At 35.8% G+C, this 16,204-nt stretch overlaps 2 protein-coding genes across 5 annotated transcripts in view; one reads left to right on the forward strand and one right to left on the reverse strand.

Annotated features, from left to right (window-relative positions):
• Window positions 1–11,220, reverse strand: part of supt3h (SPT3 homolog, SAGA and STAGA complex component) — a 139,788-nt gene extending 128,568 nt beyond the window's left edge. For 2 of the 4 annotated variants that reach the window (XM_016545030.1, XM_016545052.1), the window contains exons 1-2: window positions 11,150–11,220; window positions 4,900–5,003 (exon numbers count right to left, since the gene is read on the reverse strand). In XM_016545030.1, coding sequence (XP_016400516.1) covers window positions 4,900–5,003; window positions 11,150–11,176 — 131 coding nt within the window. In that variant the 5' untranslated portion in view covers window positions 11,177–11,220. Of the gene's footprint in view, window positions 1–4,899; window positions 5,004–9,468; window positions 9,582–11,149 lie in introns of those variants that run through there. The other 2 variants (XM_016545042.1, XM_016545034.1) reach the window with 2 other exon arrangements.
• LOC107733444 (runt-related transcription factor 2-like) overlaps window positions 1–16,204 on the forward strand; it is a 65,488-nt gene that overhangs the window by 15,477 nt on the left and 33,807 nt on the right. Inside the window, exons 2-3 of the mRNA XM_016545062.1 lie at window positions 11,185–11,432; window positions 13,006–13,162. Of these exons, the coding sequence (XP_016400548.1) occupies window positions 11,185–11,432; window positions 13,006–13,162 (405 nt within the window). The remainder of the gene's footprint in view (window positions 1–11,184; window positions 11,433–13,005; window positions 13,163–16,204) is intronic.

Here is a 16,204-nt window from a genome sequence, read left to right on the forward strand (position 1 = left end):
TTAAAGGGGTCATATGATGCTGTTAAAAAGAACATTATTTTGTGTATTTGGTGTAATGAAATGTGTTTATGCGGTTTAAAGTTAAAAAAACACATTATTTTCCACATACTGTACATTATTGTTTCTCCTCTATGCCCCGCCTTTCTGAAATGCGTCGATTTTTACAAAGCTCATCGGTCTGAAAAAGCGAGGTGTGCTGTGATTGGCCAGCTATCCAGTGCGTTGTGATTGGCCGAATACCTCAAGCGTGAGACGGAAATGTTACGCCCCTCACATACTGTTGATGCCGTGTCCGGCCGGAGCGACGAGACATAAACATTAAAACCCATTACAAACGAGGCATTTGTTGCATCCAGTGGGGACATAATTACTGATTATAATGACTTATACTGTCTTTTTACGCGTTGCGTTGCGTTGCATTGCATCGCGCCGCTTAAACATAAAACTCTGTCTGCATTTGTGATCGGAGAAATGACAAACAACAAGTTCTACTCTACTGCCCAAAACTCGCGTTTGAATCATCAGTGGCAACGAAAAACACAGCGGCCTAGCGTGAGGGGAAGCCCCGGCTTAGCGTGCGCTGAGGCCTGTATAGAGTGAGCTGAGGCGGGCTGGACTCCGCTTCGTTCACGGTGAAAGCTGATCCGGTGATCCACAGCACTAAGTTGATGTATTCCCTCAGCGACCAGCACAGATCAGCTCCAGGTATGACGAAGCGGATATCGTCCTCTTTTGGAAGACCAAAGAAAGTAGTTTCGCTTTCACAACGAAGCACACAGCGTCTTCAGGACATGGCTGCAGCGTCAGCAATACTACAGCGAGAATAAAAGTTATGCCTTGTTTCTTTGCGTGAACATTTGGGCGGTGTTATGCAAATCTTCCCACATAGTGATGTAGATATGTGGGGGCGTGTTAGAACGAGCTGTTTTGGGTAGGCGTGGTTAACTCTTAACTTTTATAAAGAATATCTCTTTGGTTTTGAGACTTTAGTGTTTGCAACTTTACAGATCTTCTTTATGCACCAAGAGCTTGTAACACTCCAAAGAGAAAGGAAAAAATGAAATCGCATCATATGACCCCTTTAAGTGATCTTTTGCCATTTTAACACTTCCAATGCACATGATTATGCATTTTTTCCTGTTTTTATTTAAATGTGCAATTCTGTGTGCTTCATTATAATGCTTTATGTGAATTTCAGCACAATAATACCACCCAGCTTGCTCTTTAGACATCAGGATCTGCCACTGAAAAGAAAACCCCATATTGGTCTGCCACTATTAAAAACAACTCTGTTAAGATGAAAAAGCAGAAAAATGCCTCGGGAGAGACGTATTTAGCTGATTAAGAAAGTTAAACGGTAGCCTCATTTTAATTTTAAGAGGCACACACTACGCTTCTAATGCTCCTCTCATTGAACCACAAAACTTCCTACCATTTATAAGTACGAGTGATCTCAATTAGAGACCTCCGTGAAGGCACGGGCGGCAGACAGTCACGGCAAGAGGCAGCAGAGGAAACTGTCTTTACATTTTCCTCCCTCACTTTTCCAGACAGCCTGCGTGCCCAGAGCAGACAGCGTCAAAAACAGAGAGTCTGTTTTACAGTACGCATTCAAACCTTTTCCCCCCTTCTTCGTAAGAGGCGTCTGCGATTTTTACACTTCAATTTCAGCTGCAAATCACTAAAGCACGTCGTTGACAACAACCGTGCAGTTTGACACAGATGAATGCAACAGATTGTTAGACGCTGGAATATAATATCTCCATATCATCACTCAGCGCAGCGCCTGCCAAAGGAGGAAGAAAATCTTTGCAATTGGAGGCCATTTAGTCTCCATCAAAAATGCCTTTGACTGCAAGCTATAATTAAATGTCTTTCAAAAATATAAGACTGCAACCCCGAGCCCTTTGTGGAGTTGCAGGGTCGTGTGATCATCTTTTTCAACCAACGACATGAGTGTGTGCAGTTAAAGACGTGAGATACAACAGGCACGGACCATTTTGTATTTATGACTCAAAAAACACGTCCCACGGCAGATATAAGAGACGTGCACCATCATTTTAGGCTGCCGTACAGGCCAAATAAGCTGTTAAAAACAAGAGATATTCCTTACAGTAATACATTTCATCTTGGCAGGGATGATTTCATTACAGGATAAAAGTTTGTGTAAGAAAAGCAGCAAAACATAAGTTCATAAAAACCTCTGTTGACCAGCTATTGTCTCTGGTTTTGACTAGAGGAGCGAACTTTATGCCTCCATTTCAGGCAAAACAAAAAGGGGAGGCTTTTTTATTTTTCTACAAAAGCTGGCGTGTATTTCAGTATCATCACACCACACGAGGTAAACACGCAGGAAAACAGTGTTGCTGTGATTTGCATGAGTTTGAAGGTCTCCTCAGGTGGGATTCAAATCAGAATGACAGGATGAATTTCACTGTGGCTTTCCTAAAGAATATCTCTCACTAGGTCAAACCGCAAACACTCAGTTGGAGGGAAGTCAATGGATCGGCATGTAAATGTACTTTATGGCTCCTTTGTGCTTTCGGTGAAGCAGTTGTGTAGACCTGGACGCTCGCTTTATAGATTGAGCTTAATATTATTCATTCCAAGATCAACTGCACTTAAGGTCTTTGACGGAAAAACAGGGTTTCTGATGAAAATACGGTCGTGTGCCGAAGTACATCAACAGAACCGCAATCACTGACGTGCTTTCCAATGAGCAAACCCTCCTTATTTCTGACAGATGAAATAATAAGTATTATACCTTAGTAAATTATAAACTGGTCTCCAGCTGATGATGGCAAATCCAGACCTGCATCGCCGGCACTTTAGAAAATGATTAATGCTGCATGAAGGTTTGTAGCGATAACTTGAGTAGGGCCCTATGTTTTAATGATTAAAATGAATTTTAGTATTCCAAAAGCTTTTCTCATTAAATGAAATCATAAAAATAATCAAAAAAAAAAATTTGAACAAAAAATAAATTTTAGGGCCCTGTGTAGTGTTCATTTTATTTTACTTTTTTATTTTTTGTGCTTTAATTTAATTTTTTCTGAAATTCTGTTTTATTTTTCCCCAAATTCTATTTTTTTCCATTTATATTTTTTCTAAATTCCTTTTATTCTGTCCAGTTTCTGGACTATGTTTGTTAAATGAAATTTTAGTAATCAAAAAGCAAGTCTTATTAAATTAATTCATGAAACGTATACAAATTAACAACAATTTATTAAAGTTGAAAAAATAAAATTAGGGCCCTATCAAATGTGTTTTATTTTTTCTGAAATTCCATTTTACTTTTTTAATTCTCTGTCTTCTGTTTTAATTTTCTGGATTCCATTTTAATGTTTTAAATAAATTTTAATAATCAAAAACCATGTTTAATCAATTGAAACTTTAAAACTTTAACAACTATTTTTTTTACAATAATAGGACCCTATGAAATGTTTGATCATCATTTTTGGTCTTTTTTTTCAGAAATTTTGTGTTTTGTGTGTTTTACTTTTTCTGGATTGATGATTTAATACAAATTAATTATCAAAAACTGTAATAATTAAATGGAGGCATAAAAACACACAATTTAATTAATCTTTTAAAATGTAATCAAAAGGAATTTAACAATTCCTTTTATATTTTCGTAAAAAAATAAGAGGTAAAATTATGTGATATCCTTAAAGTTTTAATAATAATTCTTATTATTACTTTGAGAAGTACATTCTACTGTACAAATGTAATGTATTTCTGTCACAATTTCTTCAAGCTAAACCAAACTCTTATTTTGACGGGTTGTCATTAAGCTTCTGTGGGGATCATATGATGATATTTTTTTCTCAATTTAAATATGCAGACATCATATTTTTCAATAGCCTTTTTGTGCTTTAAAGGGTTAGTTCACCCAAAAATGAAAATTAATCCATAAATTACTCACCCTCAAGTCATCCTAGGTGTATATGACCTTCTTCTTTCAGACAAATCCAGTCGGATTTATATTAAAAATGGTCTTTGATCTTTCAAGCTGTTTAATGGCACTCAGTGGGTGTTGCAGTGCATCAGTCCAAAAGAAGTGAAATAAAAAGCGACCGTCCATAAAAAAAAAAGTGTCTCACACGGCTCCGTCGCAACGCAGACCTCATACGTCATCCGCCCGGAACTGCTTCCGTTTACAACAGTGAGCGCAAGCTAGATTAAATTGATTATTACGTTTTAAACATGGTTATTTTTCTTACAAAAACACATCGATTCGCTACAGGAGGACTTTGTTCACCCCCCGGAACCGTGTGAGACACTTTTTATTAAGGATGGGCACTCTTTATTTAACTTGTTTTGGACTGATGCACTGCAACACCCGCTGAGTGCCATTAAACAGCTTGAAAGATCAAAGACCATTTTTAATATAACTCCGACTGGATTCGTCTGAAAGAAGAAAGTCATATACACCTAGGATGACTTGAGGGTGAGTAATGTATGGGCTAATTTTCATTTTTGGCTGAACTAACCCTTTAATAATCAGATACTAGTCCATATCACAATTTTATTAAGTGTACAGCCCTACTTTTGATTTATTCACTCAACATTCCATAACATTCCATATTTTGTACAGTAAATTCCATTTTTATGTCTGAATTTCGCGATTCCGTCTACTTTCTCCTCACAGTGGAAATCATATGGCCATACTTGAGACGTGAGTGTTTAAACGTGTTAACTTATGGAAAGTCAATTGTTCTAGACCAATTTTGCTCTGAATTATCTTGGAGTAATATGTAAATGACATATGAATATGTTAATCAGTCATTACCATATTACCATCAAAGCACCTCCACAGTACTTGCTGTACTTGGAACACAGGTTGGAACACATCAGAGTTTTCTAAATGACTTTAGACAGGGAAACTCCTGCACTTACATCATGCTCTGAAGCTCAGGGATGAAGCTGGTGGTCTTTCCGGATGCGCGTCCGGCCGCGGTGCTGCTGCTGGCTGCCATTGGGCTCGCAGCACTGTTGCTCATCTGTAAAACACACAACACACACTCAAAACCTGAGCAATTAGAAAGCCACTTCACACGCAAAACGCTTCCTGATGCGTCCAGCGACAGGACGGGAAACACGCCACATGTTCAAAGCCGGACACGTTCAACCGGAATCAATGACAAACGCCGCTCAGAGAGAGAGAGAGAGATTTAGCTTTTTAACATGCGAGACTGAATTATTTTTAATGGCCAAAGCAAGGTTGGTTAAACTACTGTAAGCAATGATTGAAAAATGATCTTTTAGTTCAAAGGGAGCAGCAGACGAGTTTAAAGTCTGTGTTTGTCTAGTGTTTACCAAATGTATGATCTTACCAGCATTACATGGCATGATAAAAAAAAGTACATATTAACATTTTAGCACTGAATCTGAACTGAAAATGCACCAATAACTTATGAAAAAAGCATTTAAACACAAGGGTCAATATATAAATTTACCCACTAAAAGCACTATTATTCAGTAATACAGTCAACCAATATGTATTTTAAAATGCTGATGCCCTTTTAGTTGAAAACTGATTAGTGATCTAGACATATTTATAATATGCCCAAAATGTTTTAATCTTAAAACTTTATCCTACCATGTTTAAGTTTAAATTTAACTTTGAATCCAAGATTTCCAATGTGGACTTAGACTTATATATTAAAAAGAAATAATATAAAAATAATTTAATAATATCAAATGTGTATACGTTTTGTGAATTTTCAGTATAAATAAAGTATATAATTTATACTCATAATTCACAAAATACAATAATAATAATTATTATTATTATTTATTTTTTCTGTATAAAGTGATATACTCTATCTTTAGTGAAAGTATTAATAGTTGTGTGTAATAATATAAATATTTTATATTATTATTGTTATTTAAATAATAATAATATAAAATATAAAATACCAAATATTTATACTTTGTGTTCATTTTCAGTATAAAATTAGTATACAGCTTATTCTCAAAAAAAATTAAAATAATAAATAACATTAATAATAATATTTGAAAACTGAAATGTGCTCTATCCATTGATCAGGCTGTTTGTAGAAACTTTGAGGCCGGGTTGATTAATCAGCTGATATATTGGCATTATGAGACTCAGCATATATCGTTCACATATTAGCCTATTATTTTATATTATCTTACTTTATCTGAATTATCTGAGCATGTTGTCGAGCAGTTAACATTCATCACACAGCTATCTGCACAGTTTGCAGTTAGACTTACTCCAACACAAAGAAAACAAATTAACAGGATGCTGACACAAACCCAGAAATGGAGCTTGTCAAATTCAAATGTGTGCAGAGATTTCCATTTGGAATCACGGGCAGGTGAGTCGTCACGGCCCACCAGCTTTATTTGAACAAACCCTTGGTCTGTTTGAACCTGAAGCTGGCATGAGTGACTCAGAAACCACAGCCTTCCTACGGCATCAGACTATCAAATCTCACAGCGCAGACGGTCCTTTCCTCACGTAGATGAGACGTAATCCCTATCAACGCTGCAGTCTGACACACTTCTGAGCACTGATCATTAAAGAGATAGCTCATCATCATTTGCTCAACCTCACTACAAACCAGAATGAAATTTAAGCTATTGCTCACAGATAAACCTCTGATGCAGCTCCCAAATCTCATTCACGCTCATATTCAATTAAATAAAATCAATGTCAAACCAAAGTGACACCAGTTTGAATACGCAGAATGAAAAATCATAAGATAAAAAAATAAAAGATTTTAGGCTTGTCATACAGCTTTAGAAGACTCAAAATACAGTACAAATCATATTAAACTTTTTAATATCAAATGTGTATATATGTTTCGTGCATTATTAGTATAAAATGTGTACACAATGGGCACTCATCATAAAAATAATTTATAATAACATTAAATATTCATACTTATCAGTATAAACTGAGTATACAATTTATACTATTAATTCACAAAACAAGAAAAAGAAGAAATTTGTTTACTTTTTGTGATTTTTAGTATAAATTACATAAAATTTACACTCATAATTCAAAAAATAAATAACATGAAAAATGTATACTTTCTGTGAATCGCCCATATTGATTTTACAGTTTAAACATTATACACAAAATATCTAAAAATATAGATATATGATATTATTATTTAAAATAATACAATATCAAATATTTAGACTTTCAGTATAAATTCACAAAATATCAAATACGTAAACTTATGTATACTTTTGTATGTACTTTGTTTTCTGTATAAATTGCATGTAAAATTTACACTCATAATAAATAAAAAATCAATAACAATACAGATAATACCAAATATTTATACTTTCAAAAAAAGAAAAATATGACATTATTTAAAATAATAATAATAATTAGTATTATTATTATACTTTTTAGTATAATTTAATAAACAATCAATTTATACTTAATTCACAATAATAATAATAATAATAATGCTAAATATTTAAACTTTCTGTGAATTTTCAGTATAAATTGTAGTAGCCTATATAATTTAAAACCAGTTCACAAAAAATACCGCTCCCGAATCTCAATAATGCTCATGTTTGAATATGGAGAATGAGATTTCAGAGCTACGGCAATGGAAAGATTTTAGTCTTGTCACAAGGCTTCAGAAGACTCGAAATACAGAACAGATCATACAGACTACCTTTAATCATTTTGGAGTTTGACATCATATGTCCCAAATGGCTTCAAAGAGCACCCAGGATATTTTTCAAAATTTATTTTTTCGCGTCCCACAAGAGTAACAACAGCATTTGGGTTTGGAACGACATGAAGGTGAATAAATAAAGGACGAATTGCCATTTTTCAGCGAAGCTCTCCTTTAATCAGAGCCAATATAAATCTTAATTCTGTCTCAGAGGGACATGAAACTAAATGTTCCAAAGTGTCACCAAAGCAAAAGCAGGGCCCTTTTCTTCAATAAACACATCCCGGCGTAAAACTTCCTTCTGTTTTCGCCGCCTCTGTTGGATGAAAGATAAAGCTTTTGCTTTGACTCGTGAAGGCAGATGGTCGCCATACTGGGCAAAACGAATTCAGATGTGGCAAATGAATCAAGATTACTTCAACATGCAAAAGGCTTTGAAAGAACAGAAAAGGGAGCCATTCTATTTATTGCATTTTCCTCTGTGTAATTAAATAGTCAGGACTTTTATGTAGCTTCCACGTCTTTTTTTGTTGTTTCTACAGACGCCTAGTTAATTTACTCATTTAGTTGCGGGCATGAGATTTGTGTTTTCGTCTAATTTGCCAAGAGCAGTAGTCCTACAGCGTGTAAATACGGATGAATCTCGGTGACATAAAATGATTTGAGGAAGGAGGCTTTTACTACAGCCCACAAATATCAGCATTCAAAGACCTCCAACATATTTATTTATTCTTTATCCAAGACATCCAACTCCAACCTTCCGCCACATGCTGTTTCAATATATATTCAACTATATTTTTCATTAATTACAATTACCCCAACTCAGCTGTCTCATAAATTTACAGACCATCATCATAACTGGGGGAAAATCAGAAACATATTTGGCGCTCGCAGTCACCGAAGAAGGAAACGTAACTTAATAGCGCGTCTTTCTCGAGGCCCTAATGAAGTGGCAAATGCGATTCAGAGCCATTGGATGTTTTATTTCCCTCCTACATCCTCGCCACACACGGCAGCGCCTGTCTGCGTCTGCACAAGACCTGCAATCATGCGAAATCCATTTCTCTCACACCGAAACGTGTAGATTAAAGGCTCTTGGACGTGTACTTGAACAGGAAGGAGGAGGAGAAATGGCTCACACGTTCAAATCTCCATCATCTGTCTCCGTGTGTGTGTGTAGTTTCCACAGAGTCAGACTTCATGTCGAGAGCTGACATCACTCTTCCTAGTCTTTCAAACAGCCAAGGTTTTACAAACAATACACATGAGGGAAAGTCAGGCTAGACACAAGAGTGGGGATGTGATTTTTCCTTTTTTTTCTCCAGAAAAAAAAAACAGAATTGACTGTGGAAGAAGAAAATAGTATGAAACCTCAACTAATACAGGCACACGGGACTTTAGAATAAGCAATTTGCGATTTTTTTTCATCGAATTGTGATTTTGCACAAACAACTTGCATGTCCGCTAGCTCATTTGGCTTAGCATTTTATTATAACGTTACATGACAGTATAATACGCTGTCAAAAAGCTATTTACTATAACTAACAACTTCATTTCAAAGAATACAAACAGCTAATAGTATTTCAAATAAAATGTTTCAAAATTATAAAGGCATAATGATGTTTGTAATACTGTTTACAACACATTTTATGAAATATAAACATAAACAGTGTCCCGAACTGAACAAACAGAAGCTTTCGAGTCTCGCTTCCGGTTGACGTTCAGACTAAATAAACAAATGGCCAGAACTGAATATTAACCTCACACGTTTAAGTACGTTAACTGAACATTTTTTTACCTTACGTTATGAATTATTCAATCCATCCACATGTGCTCTTTCAAACTGCGAGGCACTTGTCTCGGATGTAAACACACTGGTCAGCGCGTGTCTATTTGGCGTCACGCGGGTCTGCCAGGGATTGTGGGTAATGGAGTTTTTAATGGTTATATAACGCAATAGCTTGCGGTGGCAAGCGAGCACTGCTGTAGTTCTGCGTTTGCCCTCGTCGCATAATAAAAGACGAATTTAAACGTTAAAGAGCGCCACCAAAAGAGCTTTTGAGATTCATACGGTTAAAAAAAAAACATTTTCAAAACTTATAATTATATAAAACGTGAATACACCCTAAAATTATTAACATAACTTAAATGCGTAGTAGCTACATTTAAAAAAAAAAAAACTAGAAAATATTAGTATGACTTAAATTATTATTTTGTACTTTATAATTTTTTATTAATATTAATATTGTTACCGTTTTTATCGTGTTATCGCCTGACTTTCTGTAGTATTATTTTTTCCTTTTTTTGCATATAAAAAAATAATAACGAGCCCAAAAATATTAAAATAAGCTATATGCATTTTAAATGTCAACAAAGGGTCGTAATTCCATATACTTGAATGCTGTTGTCGTGACTTCTGTGCTTTTGTTGTTGTCTGATCTTGTATAATATTAACTTTAGCTCGGGCTCTTTATCTGTCTTTAGAAATAGGAAATGAGTCACTTCTCTTCTCTTCGCTTGTTTGCTTTCTGTCTGGATTTGAATGAGTTGTGTTTATGTCTCTTTATGAGCCTTTATGTCTCTCAGTAGCGAACAGTGAAAGAAAACTCGCTGACTTCACCCTGTTACCATAATAAAGCATATATTGTTGAATATTTTGCTTAATATGTGTTTAAAGTTCGTCTTTTATATCCTTATTGAACTTGGAACGTATTTGCTTGATCTTAACATTTTAAGATAGCCTATTCAATCACAAACGTGCTGCTGTAGACTGTCTCTGTGTGGTGTTTGCTGCATTGCTTTGGTAAGACAAGAAAATATCAAACCACTGCTATACAAACTGCTCATTTATTTTGATGCCATGAAATGGTGCTTGGAGACATGACGTGCTCAAGACTCATCAGCATAATAATCCTCCTGCTTCTGCATATATATATAAACCACAAAAAACCTGAGCTCACCCAAGTCCCTGCCTCCTAAGACAAACCACACAACGAGACAAAACACTGCGGCTTTCCAGCGTCTTCATCTTTCTAACCACAAGCTTTGGAATCACCTTTTTAACCCTTCACAAAGACTCTGCATGGAGAAAGAAAGGTCTTAAGGACTTTTGCAAACTTCTTAACTTTCTTTTTTCACTTCTTATATGGTGGCACGTTTTAGGAAGCGCGTTGAAGTGAACTCTCCGAGCGAGTGCCGTGCGTAATGAGAAGCGACTCGCTTTTATTCCGGATTTTGACGTTTGTTACTGCAAAGGAGAAGCAAGTAAATTATGTCGGTGGTTCTTCTGAGCATAACCAGGAGCTCCCGCGCGTTTATTTCCACGCGATTCACCTGTAGAGCTCGCGCGTAAAGCCCGAGGGGAACCGACCTTATCCAACTTTTTCGATTTCTGGAAAGCGCCTAACGGACTTTCTATAGATCCCATCTATTTTGAATCGACAACTCTTGACTTTGGTGCTGGTTTGAAGTGCCCTTACCTTTGCTGACATTGTTGTGATGCGCATTCCGGTAGATCCGAGCACCAGCCGCAGGTTCAGTCCGCCGTCCAGCAGCCTTCAGCCGGTGGCGGGGAAGATGAGCGATGCGCAGCAGGAGCAGAACGCGGCGCTGCCGAGACTCCGACAGCACGACAACCGGACGATGGTGGAGATCATCGCGGACCACCCCGCCGAGCTCGTGCGGACGGACAGCCCCAACTTTCTGTGCTCAGTGCTGCCGTCTCACTGGAGGTGCAACAAAACTCTCCCGGTGGCGTTTAAGGTCAGAAAGACGGTTTAATAAGATGTGATTAAGAAACGTGTTTCTTTACAAACATCATATGATGTTTAACAGAGCAGTATTTACATATGGTTAAACTTTATATGAGAGATTTCTGGCTATTTGCATGCACTTTAACTAGTGATCTGTTCATTTTCGACATTTTAATACTTAATAGATCAGTGCATCTTTTACATTCATTTACGAATGTATTTTTTATTATCAATTTAAACCAGGGAATTATTGGCCCCATTCAGATTTGAATCTCTTTTACGAGACCTGGCCAACATCCAGACGGCATTAAAAATACACAACATTACATACAAGCACACTTTAATATGAGTAGGAAAGAAATCATTTATAATAGTTACAATAAAAGTTTCTAACTGTTTATGTAAATGTAATCTCAAAGTTTCAGGACAGTTTGCAAGTAGAAAAATTTAAATAGATCTCAAATGTAATCAAACTTTTATCCCTTTTAATACTTTTAACACTTTTAACCCCCCAAAAATCTGCAGGTTTTTACTATTGCAATGACTTATTGATTTAAAAAATGTATATAATGTTTTATCAGTGTTTCTTTTCCACATAAACAGGTGTGCTTTAATGGATTTAATGGTATTTTTTTATCATTATTATTTACATGTTCAGATCAGATGTTAATTTATGGGAGTCACAGATGTTTCAAATGAGGAATCCTGCAGTGCTGGAGAGCGACAAGTGAAATCTGAGAGATTTGAAGCTATTCATAGACACAAACACATGCATGTTTAATCACACGGCCTAGATTACACACAACTATTAATACTTTCACTAAAGATAGAGTATTTCATATGAGCAGACTGCAGCTAGTATCTGTAGCAGGAATCGTTTCGCTCGGGCTTATTCTGTAAACATACTTTTGTTCATTTATTTGAGCTTGTAAATCTGAGCCCTCCTGCTCACACTGAACACCAAAACATTCGCCTCAATTAAACCTTATTTTTGCTTTTTGTTGTTTTTCTCAAATAAGATTTAGTTGCTTGTAGAATTTGCATTTTATAGCAAAATCCAAGTTTTGAAAAAAAAAAAAGTGGCACAAAGTAACCTTTGTGCATTTAAGAAAAAAAAATTTCCTATATCATTTTTGGCAATAAATAAAAGTTTTTTATATATTTATTTACATTTTCATAATGCTTACATTTTAACAAAATTGGAATATATTTTTGACAGTCTGTTGAATACATTTGCTTTAGATTTTATGCTCACTGTTCAATAGTAAAGTTACAGTATTGGTGTGTTTGCATTATACTGACATCACCAGAGGTTTCTGACCAATTTAAGTGGAATTTCTTACATACACGATTTAAAAGGTCACATTTAAAACCAATCTAGCTTTTGTTTAGTGCTATATTTGCAGGTTTTAATAGATTTATCGTGTTATTAACCCTCTGAGGCCAGCAGTCTCGCTTCATATTGTCACTTCCAATCAGGATCACAAGCCTGTTTTCATCAGAATATGAATAAACAGTCAGACTGCAGTGAAATGCAGGGTAAATTACAGCGTGACAGTCACAGTGTGTCCGTTTCTGTTCAGGTTGTTGCTCTGGGAGATGTTCCTGACGCGACGGTGGTGACAGTTATGGCAGGAAATGACGAGAACTACTCGGCAGAGCTGCGAAACGCCTCAGCTGTCATGAAGAATCAGGTGGCGCGTTTCAACGACCTGAGATTTGTTGGCAGGAGTGGAAGAGGTTGGTACTTCCACTTTAATTTTATTTATTCTTCACTGGCCGCTTCGTTTGCTTTGGCTGAATCATAAAAAAGTGTAAAATCACATAAGACATTTAGTTTACAATAAATGACATCAAGTGCACAATCCAAATGGACTGAAAGTCAAGTTTTACCGCAAACAGTCCGATAAAATGGATTGATTAAGTGTATAGATTGCTTCTGTGTAGCCTTTAAAGAAATAATGCAAATTATGCACTGCATGTTTAACATGAACACAATAGGACACTGTCCAAGATTCCTCACTTACAGAAATACTGAAAAGAGCTGCAGAATTGGAAGGGAACCACAGAAAGGCATTATTATTTTCCACCAGCGTCCAACAATTTGAGTGCTTCCATGTTGAGAATAAGGGTGCTTTCCAAAAAAAAGACTGTCATTTCAGTATTCCCAAAGCCTAACGCACAAAAAAAAAAAAGAGTAGTAGGCTGTAACTGTTGCAAAATAAAAACTGCAAAGTATTTCCAATTCATTCACTGGCATTTCCTATCTAGTACTTTTGTGTTACATCCACCCTACGCACCCAAAAAAAAAAAAAAGTCTTTAAGACGTGAACGCGGGCTCAAAGTGCTCACAGACTGCTTATGTGTGGATGAATGCAGCTTTTGATATGCTTGCAATTATTGTCAAAGACAAAATCCCGCTCTTGTGATCCTGTCGGAAGAAGGCATTGAGAGCGCAGGTCTTTGAAGTGTCCCGGGACAGGCAGTGAGATCAGAGCAGCGGTCTGTCTGCCGCTGGAGGCTGCGTATACTCGGGCGAGCGGTCTAGACTTGCCCTTATAATCCACACGAGCACTTAAAGTGAGGCACAGACGTGTGCAGCAGGGAATCCCTCGCATGGCGCCCACAAACGACAGACTCAAAACACTCGAAAACAGCTCCAGGTGTTTGGGGAAGTGCAGTCGACCTCTATGGGCTTCTCAATGGCTGATGGCTGATACAGTATGCATAATGTGATAAACATCAATGTAGTCTGATATTTGGTTATTTTCAGATTTATCAGTATTAACAGCAGTGGTCATTCTGCCAGTGTTAATTCCAAAATCTGAAAAGATATAAATATATAATAATAATGCATTTTGAGTAAATAAAGTGTAAAAAAGTGTTAATTTTAATTCAATTTTTTTTTATACATTGTATTTGCTATCATAATTATATACAATTATTAAACTGCATTGGGCAATTCAATTTGTAATATACATTTTTTTATTTATACTTGTGTGTAGATATATATATATATGTATATATATGACACATAAAAGCTAACAAGATATTGTAATAATGAATTTAGTAAATATTGTGTAATGTAAAATTGTGTTAACTTTAATTACAATTATTAATGAGACACATGTAACATTTTTATAAAAAAAGACAAAAATCTATAAATAAATTTAATTATGATATATAAAATTTAAAATTAATATCTAAATGTATATATATATGACACATAAAAGCTAACAAGATATTGTAATAATGAATTTAGTAAATATTGTGTAATGTAAAATTGTGTTAACTTTAATTACAATTATTAATGAGACACATGTAACATTTTTATAAAAAAAGACAAAAATCTATAAATAAATTTAATTATGATATATAAAATTTAAAATTAATATCTAAAATGTTATGTAAAATATTATATATATATATATATAATGTCTATATAAATAATATGTTAAATAATACATTTATATGTAATTTTATATGTTTATTTATTTATTTAGATTTATATTACATTGGTCATCAGCCATCCTGTTTTGTAGATATTGTTCTGGGCTTTGGACAATAAAAAGAAAAAAAATTCAGATAACCAGATACTTTACACAACATGTACACTAAATGCATGAAAAATATTTGAAAGAAAAAAAAAAGAGAGATTTTTTTACTATCCACTGACAAGGCTGCTGATAGATTTTGGAACAAATATTAGGGGGAAAAAATGTTAATCGGCCTTGTGGGCATGAATTTGCCAATAATCTGCCCTATAAATCAGTCTATTGCAACTCTTTCATTTGCTGATGTATCTGTTATCAGTCCGAGTGGACATTGGCTGTGCATGTGGTGGTTTCTTGACCAGTGGGCTGGTCTCAGCGCATTCCTGCACCAATGCATGTCCTCACACACCCTCAACACGCTATCAGTGTGCATGTGTGCGCATCCGTGTTATCTCCTCACAGCTGTCACTGTCAACAGGGCCTTGGCCCGCATGGAGACCCACACCTTCACAGGCTTAAGTTTCTTCTATCTATGATATGGGATCTGGAAGAGGAAGTCAGGGAGGAGATAGCACAGCATAAGGCAATTAAATATGGAAAATGATACGAGGCGCGATGTGGAAGATTAGAATAAGATCGACCACAATCAAACAAATGACAGCAGAAAAAATAACCCGCCTAGAATAACTAAAAGCAACTGCGTTTCCTGAGACAAAACACTTGATTTTTGAAACACTTTTGTGATTTCAGAAGTACTGCGCCCTTATTTATGAATGGATTCGGATACGCTGGTTCGGTTAGGACAGGGTAATGTTTGTTGTTGATCAGGAGTTTATGCATTTCAGATATAGTCTGTCTCGTTCTGTTTAGGAAATCCTTTCGAACAGAAAACCCTTCTGAATGAGCTAGCATTTAGGATATTTTTAGTAGCTGAACACCAACCGTTGGATGGATGGCAGATGCCAGGGTTGGTGGAGTGGGTTGGTTAAACGCTGGTTTGTTTGGTATCAGCGGGTGGGTCTGTGAATGTGCTTTTGGGGGCTTATGGACGGATTCCTGTGTGAGAAAAGAAAAACGAATTACTTTAGCAAGACTTATTGCATAACATGTACACTGTAAAAAATGACCGTGAATTTAACGGTAAAAGACTGTAAAAATGCTACAGTAAAAACCTGTTAAATGGTTAACGGTAAATTCCCCTACTATATACGGTGAAAAACTGTATTGGACATTACATGTATTAGACATTAATTTTACGGTAGTATACCATTTTTGGAAGTGAAAAAGA

The sequence above is a fragment of the Sinocyclocheilus rhinocerous genome, unplaced genomic scaffold (genome assembly GCF_001515625.1).
Source record: "Sinocyclocheilus rhinocerous isolate Xijiao unplaced genomic scaffold, SAMN03320098_v1.1 scaffold853, whole genome shotgun sequence".
Classification (NCBI taxonomy): Eukaryota; Metazoa; Chordata; class Actinopteri; order Cypriniformes; family Cyprinidae; genus Sinocyclocheilus; species Sinocyclocheilus rhinocerous.